Source organism: Pseudoliparis swirei, chromosome 16, assembly GCF_029220125.1.
Source record: "Pseudoliparis swirei isolate HS2019 ecotype Mariana Trench chromosome 16, NWPU_hadal_v1, whole genome shotgun sequence".
NCBI lineage: Eukaryota > Metazoa > Chordata > Actinopteri > Perciformes > Liparidae > Pseudoliparis > Pseudoliparis swirei.
The window spans coordinates 22,891,295-22,912,045 of record NC_079403.1 but is presented as its reverse complement, the minus strand read 5'-3'; the positions used below and the strand labels follow the sequence as shown (position 1 = coordinate 22,912,045).

At 46.1% G+C, this 20,751-nt stretch overlaps 2 protein-coding genes across 4 annotated transcripts in view; both read left to right on the top strand.

Annotated features, from left to right (window-relative positions):
- Positions 1-1,449: 1,449 nt before the first annotated feature.
- On the top strand, positions 1,450-6,889 carry LOC130206365 (polyadenylate-binding protein 1A). The gene is made up of 15 exons (XM_056434297.1): positions 1,450-2,270; positions 2,468-2,661; positions 2,818-2,933; positions 3,558-3,697; positions 3,778-3,872; positions 4,019-4,156; positions 4,484-4,579; positions 4,716-4,988; positions 5,081-5,171; positions 5,266-5,388; positions 5,479-5,621; positions 5,882-5,966; positions 6,100-6,230; positions 6,359-6,449; positions 6,533-6,889. Exons 1-14 carry the CDS (start codon positions 2,078-2,080, stop codon positions 6,446-6,448), a joined length of 1,908 nt encoding a protein of 635 aa, XP_056290272.1. The 5' UTR covers positions 1,450-2,077; the 3' UTR covers position 6,449; positions 6,533-6,889.
- Positions 6,890-10,234: 3,345 nt separating this feature from the next.
- Positions 10,235-20,751, top strand: part of rnf19a (ring finger protein 19A, RBR E3 ubiquitin protein ligase) — an 18,179-nt gene continuing 7,662 nt past the window's right edge. The window contains exons 1-3 of one of the 3 annotated variants that reach the window (XM_056433549.1): positions 10,235-10,398; positions 12,105-12,307; positions 18,489-19,451. In XM_056433549.1, the coding sequence (XP_056289524.1) occupies positions 18,751-19,451 (701 nt within the window). In that variant the 5' untranslated portion in view covers positions 10,235-10,398; positions 12,105-12,307; positions 18,489-18,750. Of the gene's footprint in view, positions 10,399-10,428; positions 10,592-12,104; positions 12,308-18,488; positions 19,452-20,751 lie in introns of those variants that run through there. The other 2 variants (XM_056433548.1, XM_056433550.1) reach the window with 2 other exon arrangements.

The following is a 20,751-nucleotide window of genomic DNA, read 5'->3' as shown; positions in this document are numbered from 1 at the left end:
GTTGAATTTACTCTAATTGAAGTTCAGACAACTTAAGTTTCTTAGCGTGTCTAACTCAACATTTTAAGGTAGCCAGGTTACTAATTATTTTAAGTTAAACTAGCATATATATTTAAATCAGTTTTTTGGATGCTATTTTTTGTCACGGCTATTGTAATAAACAAGATGAAAATATCCTATTGTCTTCTTTATTTTAAATTATTCTTTTTCATGCTTGTTAATCGGACAGATGCTTCCACTAGTTTCCTAAGTTGTGGGGTCACGAGCTCACACCAACAGTCCTGTTGTTGTATTCATCCATTTAGCAAATTACTTTACATTGAGATTACAACAAGTTACATATGTCCTGAATACAGCCGAGATACTCTACATGTCACAGGAACTTACACGTGAAACATGCCAATAACTTACTCAATGATTACAGTAAATTACTGTATCCAGCCTCTCCTCCTCTATCCTCATCCAGTCTCTCCTCCTCTCTCCTCATCTAGCCTCTCCTCCAGTCTCTCCTCCTCCAGTCTCTCCTCCTCTAGTCTCTCCTCCTCTCTCCTTCTCCAGTCTCTCCTCATATAGCCTCTCCTCTAGTGTCTCCTCCTCCAGTCCACCTCCACTCTCTCCTCCTCTGTCTCTCCTCCTCTAGTCTATCCACTTCCACTCTCTCCTCCTCTGTCTTTCCACCTCCAGCCTCTCCTCATCCAGCCACTCCTTCTCCAGCCTGTCCTCCTCCAGCCTCTGCTCCTCCAGCCTCTCCACCTGAACAAGTGCCACAAAGCTGCGCCAGTTAAATTATAAGTGCTATGTCAACATTTAATAATGATACATTATTGATCGGTTCTATCAGGGTCCAGATACAACGGGGTCAGGGTCCCGATCCGGACCGCGGTCCGCCTGTGAGTGACCCCTGCTGTAGGAACATGGGGAGTATTTAGCGAAAGCTGTCCAGACAATTTATTGACATAATTATTTCGAGGGCGTTGAACAATATTTATACTATAATTCGTCCGTACTGTACACCACTAATAAATGAACATTATTGATAAATTATGCAGGTGAACTATTGCATTGCTCATATAAAAGTAGGACTAGTTGTATGAACACCTTGATGTGTGCATAAGGGAGGAATGTCCCAAAACATTACTGTGGAAACAAAATGATGAATTATTGTCTCTACAAACTAAGCGGCAGAGTTTGATTATTCCCTGATAACATGCATATAATTGTTCTGTGGACAGTGGGGGAGTTTAAAACCGGTAACGGGTGACTACCGACACATTCCTTACCTGGGTCAAGCACACATTCAGCTGATGAGAGAGAAACCTGTGCGTAATGCGCCAAACGAAACCTAGCGCGAAGTATCGCGAGATGTGTGACGTCACCGCGACGGGACAGGCGTCGCGGTTTGGACTAGAATCGGGAAACAACCTCCGCCGACCTTCCTTTCATTCTCGTAATCCGTCTGCGTAGGGTGTGCTCCGGAGCTAGTCTCGGCACACATTTTATTATTATGAAACAAACCAAAAGCTAGAGAGCACGCGCAGACATATTTTTATAAGAAAAAAAAAATCGGTGAAGCAGGATTTAATTGTCCAACCTCAAGCAACGCGAAGAAGAAAAAATAAGGAAAGAAGAAACGAAGAAGAAACGTGAGCCCGCCGCGAGCCTCATTGTTGAAGCGTGGTGAGAACCGTGAGCCACTTCACCGTCAGCTACAAGCTCTCCCGGTCCGGGCTTTGTCATACCGGTCAGTCGGAACGTCTGCTACGGTTACCAACGGTCGTAACGGTTACCAACGGGCCGAGGCGGAGCACCGGGTTAAAGCTGTCCGCTCTCCGAGCCGCATCGGGTAGGCCACGCGCCGACATTTTGCTGCTCGAGCTAACGCTAACTAGCCCACGTTGCTAACCGGTCGGACGGCTCGTAAATGCGTCTGCGCTCATACATTTATAAAAGTGGTTGAGGGGACCGGGCAAAGGGCTCCCTGCCGACACGAGGCGCGTATCGGCGGGTTGTTGTCGACAGCGTTTCGAGCTACTATCACCCCCGCGGCCGTACCGCTTGAGAGCACACGTCGACCAACATGAACCCCAGCGCGCCGAGCTACCCGATGGCGTCCCTCTATGTGGGGGACCTGCACCCGGACGTCACCGAGGCCATGCTCTACGAGAAGTTCAGCCCGGCCGGGCCCATCCTCTCCATCAGGGTCTGCAGAGACATGATCACCCGCCGGTCCCTCGGCTACGCCTATGTCAACTTCCAGCAGCCCGCAGACGGTAAGTGTTCTCTTCGTGTATCATAGTCGGCATGTCACGCATTGGTGGCGTTTGTAGTTTCTATCGAGGCTCAGAAGTGATTGCATTTGGCAGAATACATGCAAGACGTGCAAACCTAGTGTGTGTGTGTGTGTGTGTGTGTGTGTGCCCCCCCCCCCCCCCCTAGAAGTTTTGACATTTTCGGTTCTGTTTTGCAGCCGAGCGAGCCCTGGACACCATGAACTTCGATGTTATCAAAGGAAGGCCCCTCCGCATCATGTGGTCTCAACGGGACCCCTCTCTGAGGAAAAGTGGAGTGGGCAACATCTTCATCAAGAACCTGGACAAGTCCATCGATAACAAAGCCCTCTACGACACCTTCTCTGCATTTGGAAACATCCTGTCCTGCAAGGTAGGCAACGTTCACTGTCCTCGGCTGCGTTTGAGTGATTTACATAGAGAGCACCCACTTTGCATGACTAAAGATCGAAACTATGTTGGGTGTGTTTTTTTCTAAATGCATGGCGTTTGGGATTGTGTTGACCTGCTCAAATCTCCCCTTTCCAAGGTGGTTTGTGATGAAAATGGCTCAAAGGGTTACGGCTTTGTGCACTTTGAGACCCAAGAGGCTGCTGAGCGGGCCATTGAGAAAATGAATGGCATGTTGCTTAATGACAGAAAAGTGTAAGTGGGACTACAATTACACTTTTACATAGGTATTTTTTTGAAGTGTCTTCTTAACAAAGTGTGGGTTGCATCTTGTCCACAAACCAATCTCCAATTGAATGACAAATACACTAGAGAAAAGCGCAAGTTTTAACCGTCGTACAGTGTGATAAAACATTAGTCCTTGCAAGTGTAGCTGTGAAATAATGTCGGAATTAAAAGTTATGCATTTTATAGGAGTGCAATCCTATTAATTTGTAATTCATTTAATTATGTTCCTTTGTGACATTGGTTTGAACCCGGTTCACAAGGTGGTGTGAACCGGGTTGTCTACTAGTCACCTCTTTCCTGCAGTCCTCACTGCTCCACATGCCCGTTACAACCCGGTTTAATCATTCATTGCATTTAATCCAACATGCATTCCCCTAAATATATTTCTTCTATTCCTCTCCTGGGGTAAACGGTACTAATAGATGCGTCACATGGCGTCTTGTGTTTGATCTAAACTGCAACTAGTGGTGGAGGACAATCAAGTTCTTTCCGGCTACCTATTAGATTGTCATGGTAACTGAGTGGTTAGGCTGTGTCTTGTCTTGCTATGTGTCATATATTGTATAATAACATTTTACATTTGTGCAACAGGTTCGTTGGACGCTTCAAGTCTCGCAAAGAGAGGGAGGCTGAGCTCGGGGCACGCGCCAGAGAGTTTACCAATGTTTACATCAAGAACTTTGGGGAGGACATGGATGACGAGAAGCTGCGGGAGATGTTTAATCTATATGGTGAGACTGACGCGTTTCAGAGAGTGGAATGCTGATCGGTCCGGTTCTTAATATGTACTGACGGAGCCGTTCTGTTGTAGGACCGTGCCTCAGCATCCGCGTTATGACTGATGAGAGCGGCAAATCGAAGGGTTTTGGCTTTGTCAGCTTCGAGAGACATGAGGATGCACAAAAGGTGAGCATCGACCCGAGGTTCCTTTCTCAGGGGACATTACACAATGTGCATCTTTTTGAAAATGAAACCTGTCCCTCTGTCGATGACGTCGAGTCCACACAAACGCATGTTTTCCGTCCGGTGTTTCATCGCTTCTTTCGTTGCAGGCGGTGGACGACATGAACGGCAAAGAACTCAACGGCAGACAAGTGTATGTCGGCCGCGCACAGAAGAAAGGGGAGCGGCAGAACGAGCTCAAACGTAAATTTGAGCAGATGAAACAAGATCGCATGACAAGATACCAGGTTTGTTGGCCTTCCACATTTGTCGTAGCAATTTCAAAACGCATTACAGGGTTTTAACATGCCCCCCCCCCCCATTCACAAATACAAGAAGGATGCATTCTAGGTCCTGGTGTCCCCCTAAAGATGCCCCTTTAGGCTGTGTAACTACCAACAAACATGTGATGAGCACTAAAATTGGCCCAATGGATCCACAATTTAATTTGTCACATTTTTCGGCCTTTCCAAAGCTCCTAACCGGCTCTACCAGACGACGCTGATTTGACTTAATTCTTGATGCATTACTTTGGTTTGTTGTCAAACATTAAACTGTCGATGTCCCTCCACCAGGGTGTAAATCTGTATGTGAAAAATCTGGATGATGGCCTCGACGACGAGCGCCTACGCAAAGAATTCTCTCCATTCGGAACCATAACTAGCGCTAAGGTAAAGACCTCACCGCTTAATTATGTTTTGTTGATGTTTCGTTGCTTGGTTACAGATCGAGTTCACTCCACTGGCTTTTAATGCAGTTTTTATGGTGATTAAAAGAAAGCATACTCATGAGTTTCTTCTCCCCCAGGTAATGATGGAGGGGGGCCGCAGTAAAGGCTTTGGCTTTGTGTGTTTCTCCTCCCCGGAGGAGGCAACAAAGGCCGTTACAGAAATGAATGGCCGTATTGTTGCCACAAAGCCACTGTATGTGGCCCTGGCCCAGCGTAAGGAGGAGCGTCAAGCCCATCTAACAAACCAGTACATGCAGAGGATGGCCACAGTTCGTGCTGTGCCCAACCCTGTCCTCAACCCATACCAGCCTGCCCCACCCTCAGGCTACTTCATGGCGGCGATACCTCAGGTGAGTCTCCCACCGCCTCACTACTTGTTGAGGGGAAATGTTTCACGACAAGACCATGTGCTAAATGCATCTTTTATCTCGGCTTGTTTAAGGCCCAGAACCGGGCTGCATACTACTCCGCCAACCAGCTGGCGCAGCTCCGCCCGAGCCCCCGCTGGGCGACTCAAGGAGTTCGTCCTCAACGTGAGTAGAACCGAGAACCCCCCGTTGACGCGGAAAGAGCCGAGTTCTACCCGCCCCCGCCTGGATCTCTAACGCCGCGATCCTCTCCCTCCAGACTTCCAGAACATGCCCAACGCCATGCGCCCCTCGGCTCCCCGGCCCCAGGCCTTCAGCACCATCCGTCCCACGGCCGTCCCCAACGCGCAGGTTCCGCGCATGATGGCGTCCCAGCGCATGCGTGAGTATTTCGGCGTTTTTGTTCCCCCGTCGCTGCCCGTTCACCGCCGACGGAGCTTTGACAACGTGCCCTTTCCGCCTCTCACGCCAGCCACCCAGGCCCTCGGCCAGCGCCCCACCGGAGCGTCGGCCGCCGCCGCTCCAGTGCGCGCCATGCCCCAGTACAAGTATGCCGCCGGAGTGCGCAACCCCCAGCAGCACATGGGGTCGCAGCCACAGGTCCCGATGCAGCAGGTATGTCCCGAGTTCAGATTTACACTGTTGCATTCATTAACACCCGGACTGCAGACAACTGGGGAATCTATGGAACATGCTTTTGGACCATCTGCATTTCTGGCTACTGTGCTGTTTGCACATGGTTAATATTAATAACCAATCAACAGCCAGACCTCGCCTTTCAGTCATTCATACTATATTTAAATAGATTGGGTGTTCAGTGGTAATTGTGACAATTGGTCTGAACTTTGAACTGAATCTCTTTAAAACCTCTTTAGCCCGCTGTCCATGCCCAAGGACAAGAGCCCCTGACCTCCTCCATGCTGGCTGCTGCCCCTCCTCAGGAACAGAAGCAGATGCTGGGTCAGTACCTCCTCCGCTCGGAGGTTTACAGGGAATTTCTAAACGCAACCGTTGTGCGAGACAAATAGGATTCTGTCACCGAGCCGGTTTCATGTCTTTTTCGTTTAAACACGGCTGTTGGTTCTTCCCTCAGGTGAGCGTCTGTTCCCCCTGATCCAGAACATGCACCCCAGCCTGGCCGGCAAGATCACCGGTATGCTGCTGGAGATCGACAACTCTGAACTGCTCCACATGCTCGAGTCGCCGGAGTCTCTGCGCTCAAAGGTCAGTTAATGGCTAAGCTGGCAGATCTCCAGAATTAGTGAGCCATTTGCCCTTCGCTCCTCTAAATGTACACGAGCCAGTGGGAGTGTTTCACATGCAGAGGTTCATGACGTGATTCGTTGTTCCAGGTGGACGAGGCCGTCGCTGTGCTCCAGGCCCACCAGGCCAAGGAGGCGGCTCAGAAGTCTCCCACCCCTGCTGGCGTTCCCAGCGTCTAAGGTGCGTGTCGGGTTCTCTTTGGGACCGCGGTATCCGATGACACCGAGACGCGATACGTTTCTAAGTGTTGTTTTGTCTTCCAGATTGAAACCTGCTTCACTGACGGAAAAAGAGAAAAAAATATTAAACATTGTAAAACCTAAAACTCTGAAAACATCGAAAAATGATAAATTATTTCTTAAAAAAAGAATAAAACAATTAATCTGCCAGGTCTAGAGATGATAAAGCTAGACCTTGATTGTCAACAAATTTGTTGGGAGAAAAATAGAAAAAAAAGAAAAGAATCGATTAGAAATTTGAATGCATTCCTCTGTTTTATGTCATTTTACTGTCAGTGCTCGGAATATCAGCCGTGTTCAGGAAGGTGATAGCTGAGCATTATGAAAGGTGATTTGTATTGTAAACTGCTGGCTGTAATAAAATTCTCATTAAAAATTCAAGGGCCTCTGTTTCATTTTCGAGGCGTTGGACCTTGGCGAGGTGTATTCTAGTAAGATTCAAGATGTTTTATTTGTCACATACACACACAGGGTGTGCAGTGAAATGAAAGTGGCAATGCTCAGCAGGAATGTGCAAGGGCAACAAGTACACACTATTTACAAATAAAAACACAATATTTACAGTACAATATTTACACTGTGTGTGTGTGTGTGTGTGTGTGTGCCTAAGAGGGGCAGTTGTGTGGGTCTATGTGGGGGTCCTGGTGAGGTCGGAGTTCACAGTCCTGATGGCCTGAGGAAAGAAACTCCGTCTCAGTCTCTCTGTTCTTGCAGCGTGACTACGGAGGCGCCTGCCTGACCGCAGCAGCTGAAACAGTCTGTTGTTGGGGTGGTGAGGATCCTTCATGATCCTGCCGGCTCTGGTTCTGCACCTCCTGGTGTACAAGTCCTGCAGGGTGGGGAGTGTAGTTCCAATAGTGCGTTCAGCCGAACGCACTACTCTCTGCAGAGCCTTCCTGTCCTGAGCGGAGCAGTTGCCAAACCAGGCTGTGATGCTTCCTGTCAGGACGCTCTCTACAGCTCCAGAGTAGAAGGACTGAAGGATCCTCTGGGAAACTTTAAATTTCCTCAGCTGCCTGAGGTGGTAGAGGCGCTGCCTTGCCTTTCTCACCAGAGTGTCTGTGTTCGTTGACCATGTCAGATCCTCGGTGATGTTCTTCTGAGCTGTTTATGTTCCTGCAGAGGTCACACGCTGATCCAATACCACCATACTGCTTATGTCCCAGTACAGTCTGTCAAATGTAGTTTGCCCAAAAAGTCCCAGATGTACTGTTCTGCATCTTGTCCTATTTTTCAGTGTGAAAGCCAGCGTGCCATTCTGACCCACAATCCTTTGCACAGCAGAGATGTATATATGAACAAGAGCGTCAGAGTTCAAGGTGCCAGCTGCAGTATGTGTACCAAAATATGCGATTTGTAATGCAGCTCATATTTCAAAGCCTCCTGTGCAGTACCGCTGTGTTCCACCAGGTGTCACTCACTCAGTGGGACAGGATTACCTTTACTGGGAGTTTCCTTTACTTTGTTTAGATACTATTCCTGAGTTCCCCATCTGTACCTTCCTGTGAAATACAGTAACAACATAGAATCAAAAAGTCTTTGTTCTGAAACCAACATTTTTATTTTACAATGACCCTCTTACTCACATCCGCCGTGCAAAGGATTGTGGGTCAGAAAAGCGTGCAGCCTTGCAAACCGGAGGCAGGAAGACATTCTGGTATTTTGTTATGCTGAATAATCAGTCTTTTTTTTGGGATACTAAATATGTTTTTGAGTAGTGGAATACACACAAAGATTTAAATATGGGGAAATATGTCTACAAGCTAATGAAATCATGGGAAGAATACATTGATATTAATCCTCACGGCTGCAATGATTGTGGAGACATTTCATTACAGGCTTTTCTTTTTGAATGACTTCTCCCCAACAGCCAGCTTTAAATATACTAATTGTGTCTTAAATGAAATTGCAAATAGAAAAAAGAAGCAACAAAAGAGATTTAGTAGAGCCTTAACATAAGTACATGTATTAAAAGATACATTTTAAACATGGTTTCCTGTCAGGAAAGTGTAATTTGAATACTCCATTTCTGGTAAATATATTCTCAGCTGTACTGTTAATTATCATGATATTATTGGGGTAATGTAGATTATTTTAAGTTGATTTCATGTAAACTTAATGTTTAGTTAGTTTCCTATATCTGTTTCTGTCTTTAAAATGATTGTATCTCCACAGTTTGATTGGCTCATGTAAACATGCTCTTGTCCCGCCTCTGTTTCCCATTTCACATTTTTTAAGTGTTATACTTAAATATACTGTGGATGGAGCTTCTGTGTGGCCTGATTATGAGGTCCTGTGTTGTGTTGGATTTGGAGTTGTGTACACACACACACACACACTCTGGTAACGACAGGATGCATGTGCACTAAAAGAAGCACCTCAGCTTACCACCAGTCGCCTGCTGTCACATGATTTCCACAGGCTGGTTTGGGTCTGCTGCTCGTTGTGGTCGGCTTTCCTCTTCGGGCTGTAAGGAACTCTTGTGGCAAAGAAAAGTGTTTGTGGAATAACCCGTTTGTGAATATGTGAGTGGCGGTAGGAGTCGGCTGTGGAATTCCACCAGCTCGTTTGTCACTTCCTCTTGTGTCCCATATACACAGAGCGCTATGGCATAATCCTCTGTAGTTAGGATTAGACGTGTCCGTCTGGAACTGCCTTGTCTGCCAGTCAACCAACATATTTAATGTACTATATTAATGTATTCAAATAAAAAAGGTTCTTTTTTAAGTCCATACAAGTCATTTAATGTATATATTGCCCTCCATAATGCATGCGCTGTGAAGCAACTACATTTGATCTCTTAGATTTATTAATACAATGTATTAATGGTATTTATGAGGGGCTGTGTGATAGGTTTCATGTTTCCATAAAATGTTTGAAGCCCCGAAGCTTGGAGATGACACTAAGCCCTATATGCATTTGAGCTGTGCTTATTTTTATATATATAAATAAACATAGAAAAGCTAAAAGAAAAAAATAGCAGCATACTACCAACAAGTGTATTACTGTCACAATCAATTTGTATAATAAGAATTACAAAATACATGGCCTTGTGGTCTAACTACAAAAAACCAAGCTTACAGAGACTTCAAGTAGCTCATAATCATGCCATGTGAATATTATTGAAGAGACCAGGATGGAGTGGTGCCAGTGAAATGTGTGTGACTGCAGGAGTTATTACTTTCCAAGCTATTTTAAGAAATCTTATGTATAAATTTATCTGCCGGGTTAATGACTCAGAAAATGAAATCATCATGGTTTATCAAACATAAAGTTTTGGTACAGCTGTCTATTTATAAAGCATTTGTAGTTCTATGTATTTTACTTGTGATTTTGTATGTCTTTTATTCTATTTTGTTGTGTACTATCTGGACCGTGAGTCTGAAATAAAAGTTTGATTGATTAATTGATTATTATATAATATATTATATATATATATAATATTTATAATATATATATATATATTTATTATAGTTAATATTTATGATATATAATATGTATCTAATATATTCTATATATATACATAAATATTATCAATCGTAATAGCAATAGTAAATCGATTTCACAAATGACGTCTGAGCTCCTGTCGCCAACGTGTGGCGCTTAAACTTTAACACCACCGCGCGAGACGCCCCTGAAACTTTGGTCCAAATCTCGCGATATCATTTGAATTTCTCAGCCAGAACGAGAGCAGTGAACAACAGAGGAGCTCTGTTAGGAGCCGTTGTCGTTCGAAACGGACCGGATAGGTGGGACCAGAGACCGAGGGAAAGAACGGTACACAAAACACTCCACCGGGACCACCGAGGAACCAGCGGGAACCCGCTTTTAAACGGCAGAACGGTTCTGTTCGTTTACCGGAACAAGAACCAAACCACCAGCAGCGGACGGTACGTTCTCCTCGGTTCTTAGCTAACGATGCTAGCCAGATGCTAACGCTCGCTGCTTTCTGCCCGTTCACGTCGGCTCCCTGCTGAGGGTCCGCGCAGGGAGCCGCGGGACGGGTCTGCGGGCTCCCGAGCTGCGGTCCGTGGACTCTTGCACCGCCGGGGACACGTGAACCAGCCGGTGGCCGTGCGTGAGGTGACGTGCACTGACATGAAACACAATGAACTCGCGTTATCTCGGCTCTGCCCCGGTGTCACGGACGTCGTTGAGACGAGCGACGCGTTCAGGAACTCTTTTAAATCCTCAATACTCGGCACAAGTTAAACCTCAGCAGCTGGAACGTGAAACGGGGGATCCGGTGGCTCTGAAGCGCGTCTCTGGGTGGAGCTCGGTCCCTGATGCTGCTCTCTGGTGTCGAGTGAGAAGCTGCTCGGTTTGCTGGGATAACTTTACCAAGATAAAGATGGAGATCACCACTCGGTTTAGATTGTTTTAACCCTCCTGTTACCTTCAAATGTACTAACATATGTTACCCGTGGGGTCAATTGGACCCCAGCAATTAAAACCTCCAGAAAATGATTAGAATTAATATTGAATTTACAAGTTGTGTACAGGACATTGAAAACATATCATCATGTGAATTTTATGTTTTCCCAGTAGTCCCCAATAAATTAGGAAAATAAATGTAACCCTCCTGTTACCTTTGGGGTCAATTTGACCCCATTCAATGTTTGACGTCATTTTTTTTGCTTCATATTTCATGACTTTTCCTAATTTATTGAGGACAACTGGGAACACGTAACATTCACATGATGATATTTCCATATCAATTGATTTAAAACTAATAACCACTACTGGTGTAATTGCGAAATTCAGTAAGTTGTAAAATTGCTGTAATGCAAATAAATAGACTGAGAAACATTTTTGTTTTGTTACACACAGTTTTGCAACTTATTACTGATATATTTGCAGAATAAATTACCCCAAACGGGGCTTAACACACACTTCGAGAAGTGGTTGTCGGGCTGGCAACTAGGCCTCAGCTTTTAGTTGCCATTTTTATATTTTTCAGTAATTAGGATACTATGAATACGCTCTCAGCTTCTGGTGAAAATGTAGCGAAGCGATTTTTCGCGTTGCCCAAAACGCGTGAGTTTACTCGCTCGACCCATTCACCATGAGTGTCTCCTTCAGCCACCAGAATAACTAACCACTAGTTCTGCTTTATACTTGTTGTGGACGTCCCACACACCAACGCCCTCGTGTTTGGGTTCATGACATCACCCGTAGGCTCATACAGCTCGGTCACTTTCCCCGATGAAGTTACCGTTACATCTGAAAGACTTCCGCTTCCAGCGCGACGAGAGCGGAACTCAAGAGCTGATTGGCCCGAGTTGCGAGATGACCGCCTCAAAGTGGAAATATTTCAACTCCGGGCGATAATTGCGCCGCTGAAAACGCGTCGCCCACATCGCGCCGCCCGGGAAAATATCGCGTCTATCGCAGCCACACGTGTCTGGACGTTGACTTTTCGAAATAATAATTTAGCTTTTGGTGTGAACGCACCTTCAGGCAAGACGAGTGTATGGATGGACTAGACGGTCCTCATGTTCTCAGGTGTGAATGATGACAATGTAGAGTTTTCCCTCATTCCAATCGAGGGTCTTATTTGTGATACTGGGCGATATAAATATAATTGGCCCCACAGATGTCTCATGAAGACTCCTCACCAGGCCGATGAGGTCACGCTTGCTGCGTGTCCTGTGTGCGCTGCACGCAGCCCTCCCAGAGGAGTCAGTATTTGGGTGCGGGAGGCCGAAGCAGCACGCTGTCCAGACCTGCGTGTTCTTCCACAGAAAGGTCACGAGCCCAGAGCGATGACCCGCCCTGTGTGCGCTAGTGTTTCGTCAGGTATGTGGTAAACACAGCTGCAAGGCGAGCTGGTGGCGGCCAGGTCGCATCACGGCCCTGCCGGTGATTATGACCTGCATGGGTGCATATTGAAGGAGGATGGCAGTTTATTTAGTTTTCTTTGTTCATTTGACGAGTAGAAAAACATAAATATAACTAGAATGGGCACTCGGTAGAGCGCATACCTTCGCATATCACAAGATTGGGCATTGAATTCTGAACATTTTGGCATTAGTTGCATGCCAATTGGATAACAATTGACCGTGCTATGGTAAAAAAGAAGATTTTGACCTTTTCATGACCTTGACCTTTGACCCGATCGATCCCAAAATATAATCAAATGGTCCCCGGATAATAACCAAGCATCCCACCAAATTTCATGCGATTTGGTTTTATACTTATGAGTTATGCGAGTAACACGCATACAAATAAATAAATAAACAAATACACGGCGATCAAAACATAACCTTCCGCAAGAGAAGTCATTTATATAGACTTCTATACAACCAGAGGAGTCGCCCCCTGGTGGTTAGGAGAGAGAATGCAGCTTCAACAGATGAATAATATACTTCTATACAACAAGTGTGTGTTATCTCAAACTAAAACTCATCTGAACAGTGAAGATGAAAACACCTTAATAATAACGTGAGGCTAGAATATAAGCCTATCCAAAATGAATCTAATATTGCAGATTATTTACATTTTGCAATTTACTATCTTCAGTTATGGAGCCGATTCGTCAGGTGAGGTCAAAATTCAGGAGGAAAATTGTTCAAAAGTGCAAAGGAAGAAAGTCCACATTGAAACCCGGAGACGTGGGCGTACTGGGAGGAGGCGGGCTCAAAGTCTCACCAGGGGAAATGTATCGCAGCCTCCCAGTTCCCCGATCCATTCCCTTTCTGGTTCACTCCCTCTCCCCTTTAGCTTTTAGCTCTCAGCTGAGCTGAAATGCCAGGATGCTTACCTCATTTCCTCCCCACTTTAAAGTGTGTGTGTGGGGGGGGGGGGGGGGAGAGACTATACTGGCTTTGTTGGGGTTGGAAACTTTCTCGCTGCTGTTCTCCCCGTCGGCCTCGCCTCTCTTTGTACGCTTGACAATGCCTCCCCTGTTCACGCTGCTGTCGTGCTTCTCGTTAGCGGCGCTTTCGATCCTTTTGCGTCGCTCAGATTTTAAAAACACGTAATTTAATTCTCCATTGGCAAAAAGTTGTGGATAGCACCCGGTACGTTCGGTCGGGGTTCCAAGCGAGCCGAGCTAAAAGGTTGAGTTAAAACAATGCAGCCCACTGATTGGTTCGGGAGATTCAGCCGTAGACACGGGACGTCCTGCGGAAACCCGACATGTCAGGAACGGCCGAGCTACCATCCACAGCGACGCACTTTAAAAAAAGATTCAGTGGACCGGTGGCGCCGACGGACTCTACCAATATCCCTCTGTTTGGTTTCCCACAAAGGATCCAACGAGAGAACGCGTTGTTGTTGTTGTTGTTACCTTCGGATTGAAAATGCGGAAGGTTATGTTTTGATCGCCGTGTATTTATTTATTTATTTATTTGTATGCGTGTTATTCGCATAACTCAAAAAGTATTAAACCGAATCGCATGAAACTTGGTGGGATGATTGGTTATTATCCGGGGACCATTTGATTAGATTTTGGGATCGATCGGGTCAAAGGTCAAGGTCAAGGTCATGAAAAGGTCAAAATCTTCTTTTTACCATAGCGTGGTCAATTTTTATCCAATTGGCATGCAACTAATGCCAAAATGTTCATAATTCAATGCCCAATCTTGTGATATGCGAAGGTATGCGCTCTACCGAGTGCCCGTTCTTGTTGTTGTTGTTGTTGTTGTGTATGCGCTTGAAGATGTCGCAGCAGTTTGACATGACATCGCTATAGCGATAGGCTAAGGATCCCGCCTACTATCTGCAGTGGAAAACTAATGTGAGAAAAGGACCGCGGTCCTAGAAGCGAGTCGAGCCGTCCAGTCGAGATGCGCCACTGCTGGAAGAGAATCAGTGAAGTGAGAGGAATCCTCGGGGGGTCGTTCCTCTGCTTGTCGGACTACGGAGAGAAAACACCGAGCTTGGATAAGGCGAGGTTTGCCCTCTTTTTGTATTTACCTTTTCCTTTTAGAGTCGGCCTGACCGGGCTGATGTTTAACCAGCGTGTCAACAGCGGTTGGGAAAGAACTCAGTGGGAACTTTAAAAGGTCTGAACTCATTGTTTGAGGAAGATGTTCCTTTATGTTGAAGGGACCACTTCATACACTGCCAACACCTTTTGAGCCTCAGGTGTGTGCTTTTAGTTCCTCACTTAAAGTGCATGCACACATACCCAAACTGTGCGGACGTGTTTAAATGGTACAACATATCGATGTCGCGCTCTACGCGGCACCATCGGTGAGCGGGGTCATAACCCCGTGTCGATGTGCCATTGAGCAAGACCAGCGGTCCCCAAACTAAGGCCCCCTGAACAATACCAGAGACGCATTATGATTTTTTTTAAAAATTATCATTTCATAAATAGTGTTATTTATTTCCTGACTTTTTTTCTGTGAAGATCCCGAAAAAGGGTTATTAATATTTTGTTATTTGGCTTTCTGGAAAACGATAAATGTTTACATTTAGGCACCCCTCGTTCGTCACACTGACCTACATTTTTTTTTAAACACGCACATACACACATACTTGTTTTTCACCTTAAAATAATGCTTTTGCATCTACGTTACTTTCAGCATGTGTAATGACGAGAGTTACATGTGCAAAAGGCGTATACTGCATCTTAAATGGTTCACTTCTTTCTCAAGTGTAAAACAAAATGAAAAACATAACAGTTGTATTTACATAATTGAAAAGTAAAAAAAATAATAATAATCAGTTGATGCTTTCAGAATAACTCGTTAAAGAATGATGAGATATGAAAAAGCCAGAGTTAGAAAAGGGAAAAGTTATGTGGCCCTCACAGGAAAAAGTTTGGGGACCCCTGGGCAAGACGCTTAACCCCAAATTCTTCCCGTCGTAAAGATGTTGCATCATCGCTCTCTCTCTCTCTTTCTCTTTCTTTCTTTTTTGGAGAGTTTTTGTACATATATTCATTTAATATATAATAAACGAATATATAATAATGATGCCATACAGCATATTAACCATCAGAGCCTGGGCGGCAAGACCAATAAATCTATTTTGACATGCGCTTAACACAACTCGACTACCAGATATAAGAATGACTAATTACTTTTAAATGACTCTCAGTATGGAAATATGAACGATGATCCCGATGGCTTTCTGCTCCACGCTCCGTAGAGATCTCAACCTGTGGATTCAGGCGCTGGTTTCCCGTTTCTTCTCCGACGAAGCATCAATCACACGGCCAAACAATTGTTTTCCCGTGCAGAGATACGACTTTCATTACGATGATGAAGTGAATCCACACGCGCCGTGCTGACCTCTCATGAAACTTAACTTTACCAAAGATATATTCACCTGGCGGTGTTCTCGTTCCGTCATTTTTTTCCGCAGGGTTCATACGGTCATGGAAAACCTGAAAAAGTCAAGGAAAAACTTAAATCATAAAAGTTTTGGAAAAGTCATGGAAATTTGTGATAATCACGTGTTCATTTACGCCGAGTTTGTAATAATTTATCTGGTTTTTTAAAAAGAAAGTCGCTCAAAATATAAGCCGGCGTACGCTCTCAATACGCTAAATATCCTGTGTGTGTGTGTGGGGGGGGGGGGTATATATATATGTGTGTGTGTTCCTCCTGATCTTTTTGGTTTTCGAGCTGTGGATAAAGAGAGGTCGTTATTCTGCACTCAGTGCTTATAAAGTATGCACATTTCCACAAGGCGTGAGCGGGCATGCTCTGCAGGCCCCGGCTTGTGTGGGTAGATTATGTGGGTGTGGTGTGTGTGTGTGTCTTTTGGCACCACTCTGTGTGCGTTTCCAACCCCAGCATGGCGCTTAGCCAAGGAGTCACCAAAGACACACACAGTCGGCCACGGACACCCGGTGAGCAGGCTGGGCTTCTTTCAGGAGCAGCGCTCTCACTTAAAATATCAGCCGTCCATCCTCCAGCTCTCATTCCCAGGAATTAGGGTAATGATAACCGTTTCCACGGAGTGAAGTCACGGAGATAAGCCACGCCCCTCTAACGCGCGAATAAAGCGAATGGCGCTCATGTGATTGGTTGAAAATGAGGGCGACATCTGATTGGCTGCAGATGTAAATCGGCGCGCTTATCGTTGTCCAAAGCTCCAAATGTGGCTTTATTTTTTATTTGTACATCGAGGTTAAGCCTACTATCCCAAATAGCTCATGGAATTAGGAAAATAATCCAACATTATTCCTTCAATCAACATTAGTTATCGGTTGGGAATGCAATCGCCCCCTTCCTTCCTTCCAGAAGACACGTTTCTCAAAGCAAATCCCAAGAAGTGGGCTGCTAATGAAACCAAAATACTCCCGATAGCATATTTTAATTTACGATTTCAAAGCCAGGCTTTAATTTACAGTTTCTCAGAAAGCCTGATCAATATAATTTTTTGTTTTTAAATTCAAAGCCTGACCATCAAATGACGGCAAAAAAATAAAATAAAGGAAACTGTGAAGATGACGTAGAATTTCCCGGCGGCTCGGTTGGTCATCGCTGACTTAACAAAAGAGGAAGTGGGGATGCAGTCGGCCATGTTTGTAGTTCAACTGTAGAAAAACCCGCTGATGCAAAAAGGAGCAGAGAAATGTAACTTCAGAAACCTCCATTGGGTCTGGAGTCTGGACGGCGGCATCTTTAGCCTCCTGCAGTCGGCCGACGTCTCGCTTCACGACTCCCTCGTCTTTTTCTCTTTGTTTCTCTCGCCCTCCTGAACGTGTGAAATCCTCAAGCTGTCGAGACGCTCCAATCGGGCGCCGGACGCCGTCTGCGCCGATGTTATCGTTGTCTCAGCGTCTCGTCACTCAAACACCATTTCAGATAAGCTTCGTGTTTTTCCACGCAGGAAATTGTGAAATGGAAGCGGCTCTGTCGACATTCAGATTGCGAGATCACGACCTTGTCGGAGATCTTTGAGGAGTCCAACATATTAAACCTCGCTCTGTGTTACTGGGAGTTGAGCCTTTTTTAAAAATCTGCCGTTTGGTTTATTTTCATGTTTTCTTTCTTTTTTCAACACTGCTCTGACCCTGTAGGACTAAATATTTACAATAGTTTGTTTGACTATTCCCGTTGACATTTTACATAATTACCTTCCGCATTCTCAGAATGCGGAAGGTAATGTTTTGATCGCTGTGTATTTATTTATTCATTTGTATGCGTGTTATTCGCATGAGTCAAAAAGTATTAAACCGAATCGCATGAAATTTGTTGGGATGTTTGGTTATTAACCGGGGACCATTTGAGTAGATTTTGGGATTGATCGGGTCAAAGGTCAAGGTCATGAAAAGGTACCAAAAAAGTGGCTGCGTCGAAGGTATGCGCTCTACCGAGTGCCCGTTCTAGTTTTGCTGTCAGCTGATTAATTTTGGGATTTATGTCCTTTAAAAAAAAAAAAAAAGACCTTGTCACCTGGAATATTCACACATCAAAATCTCTCTGCGTCAATACGGTCCACGGTTGTCAACCTTTTGCTCTCTCGCTCTCTCTCGCGTGTCCGATGCACTGATCGGCTATGCAGAATACATAGGAATGCTGCACTGTTTTTATTGCAAACGCAAGGATCAGAAGGGGGGGGGGGGGGGCGGGGGTGTAGATGCGTTTAAAAAATGCGGTCATTGCAAAATGTTGCCACCCAAAAAAAGCGTTTCAGCTGGCAACATTTTGCAGTAGCCGCATTTAAATTTGTAGCATCCATTACACGTCAAAGTTGAGCGCCAACCAACCGCGTGTTTCCCCACATCTCTGGTGCCCTGCTCCATCCCCACTTTGACAAAATGTAAGAAGAACATATTCACAATTGGCCGGTTCGAGGTGCTTTTCAACAACAGGAACTCATCAACCAGCGCTTCACATCCACGGCGATAATGTCGCCGACCGCGCTCGGCCCTTCTGGAGTTGTGGCGCTTGTAGCGTGAAGATTTGATTTGTTGTATCGAGGAGCAGCTCTCGTCGACACTCCTGTTTATTGACATAAAAAAAATATGAACATGTATTAAAATCTCTTCTCCCTTCTCTTCTGCTCTCTCCAGGTTCACCGTAGGTGACCCCCAGCCCTCCGCCAAGATCCGGCTATTAGATGTGACCACGAGGTTGATCAGGAGAAGCCACCATGTCTTAAGCGCAGATGGGCCCTCAGGAGGCCGGTCCCCCTCCCCCGGCCCGCCCTCCGCCTCCCCCAGCCACCACCTCGCCTCATCCCCCGGCCCCGTCCCGCTCCCACGCCTCCCCGCACATGCCCGGGACCGGCTGCCCGGCTCCCCGCTGGCGCACCCCTCCCCTCCCCCCCCGGAGATGAGCCTGCAGAAGCACCGGCAGCCGAGCTCCGACCGGGACCTGCAGTCCGCCGCGTCCTCCGTCTCCCTGCCCTCGGTGAAGAAGGCCCCGATGAAGAGGCGCCTCTCCCTGGCCTCTCTTTTCCGATGGCGGGGTCGGGAGTCCAAGTCCGCGCGCCAAAGGGCCCGAGAGCTCCAGCACCCGGGGCCCCCGGGGCCCTCGGGGCTCGGAGGGGCGGACGGCATCGCCATCATCGAGAGCATCCACTCTGAGATGTGCAACGACAAGAACTCTGCCCTCTTCTCTGCGGCTCTGACCGAAGATGCCCCCCCCGCCGCCGCCGCCTCCACCTCGTCTGCCTCGGGGCCTTCCACCTCCTCCTCCTCCTCCTCCTCCTCCTCCACGGTGGCGGGTGGGGTGGGGCCAGAGGTGCTGGAGTGCCCGCTGTGCCTTCTGCGCCACTCCAGGGAGAGCTTCCCGGACATCATGACCTGCCCCCACCGCTCCTGCATCGACTGCCTGCGCCAGTACCTGCGCATCGAGATCTCGGAGTCGCGCATCAACATCAGCTGCCCCGAGTGCTCGGAGCGCTTCAACCCGCACGACATCCGCATGATCCTCGGCGACCACGCGCTCATGGAGAAATACGAGGAGTTCATGCTGAGGCGGTGGCTCGTGGCCGATCCCGACTGCCGCTGGTGCCCCGCGCCGGACTGCGGGTAAGAAGTGCAGTTGACGACAATATAGTTGAACTTTTAACTCATTTATATACGTTGCTTTTATGAGCAGTATCTGTGGCAGACATGTTTTAAAATGTGTTGTAACTAAAGGATGTTCTTCAGAACCTTTGTATTTCATAAAAGGGGGGAAATGATTCATATCCTTCCATTTCTCCAGATGTAAACGTGCACACAGTGGCCTTTAGAGTTCAGCCACACATGAAGAGGTGCATGGTCACAACGGCACTTTTTATTTTTGTGGTCAATATTAAAATATATATATATATATACAGGACTGTCTCAGAAAATTAGAATATTGTGACAAAGTTCTTTATTTTCTGTAATGCAATTAAAAAAACAAAAATGTCATGCATTCTGGATTCATTACAAATCAACTGAAATATTGCAAGCCTTTTATTCTTTTAATATTGCTGATTATGGCTTACAGCTTAAGAAAACTCTAAAATCCTATCTCATAAAATTAGAATATTTCCTCAGACCAAGTAAAAAAAAAGATTTATAACAGCAAAACAAAATCAAACATTTGAAAATGTCCATTAATGCACTCAGTACTTGGTTGGGAATCCTTTTGCACGGATTACTGCATCAATGCGGCGTGGCATGGAGGCAATCAGCCTGTGGCATTGCTGAGGGTTTATGGATGCCCAGGATGCTTCAATAGCGGCCTTTAGCTCATTTGCATTGTTGGGTCTGGTGTCTTTCAGCTTCTTCTTCATAATACCCCACAAATTCTCTATGGGGTTCAGGTCAGGGAATTGGCAGGCCAATCGAGGACAGTAATGCCATGGTCAGTACACCAGTTACTGGTGGTTTTGGCACTGTGGGCAGGTGCCAGATCATGCTGGAAAATGAAATCCTCATCTCCATAGAGCTTTTCAGCAGTCGGAAGCATGTAGTGCTCTAAAATCTCTTGGTACACAGCTGCATTTACTCTGGACTTGATGAAACACAGTGGACCAACACCAGCAGCTGACATGGCTCCCCAAACCATCACTGACTGAAGAAGAAGCTGAAAGACACCAGACCCAACAATGCAAATGAGCTAAAGGCCGCTATTGAAGCATCCTGGGCATCCATAAACCCTCAGCAATGCCACAGGCTGATTGCCTCCATGCCACGCCGCATTGATGCAGTAATCCGTGCAAAAGGATTCCCAACCAAGTACTGAGTGCATTAATGGACATTTTCAAATGTTTGATTTTGTTTTGCTGTTATAAATCTTTTTTTTTACTTGGTCTGAGGAAATATTCTAATTTTATGAGATAGGATTTTAGAGTTT

Bases quoted from the DNA above. Each gene is read 5' to 3' on its own strand.
- LOC130206365 (XM_056434297.1), top strand. From the start codon at position 2,078: ATGAACCCCAGCGCGCCGAGCTACCCGATGGCGTCCCTCTATGTGGGG. The intron at 2,934-3,557 runs GTAAGTGGGACT...TTTGTGCAACAG, and splicing joins TTGCTTAATGACAGAAAAGT to GTTCGTTGGACGCTTCAAGT. The intron at 3,873-4,018 runs GTGAGCATCGAC...CTTTCGTTGCAG, and splicing joins GACATGAGGATGCACAAAAG to GCGGTGGACGACATGAACGG.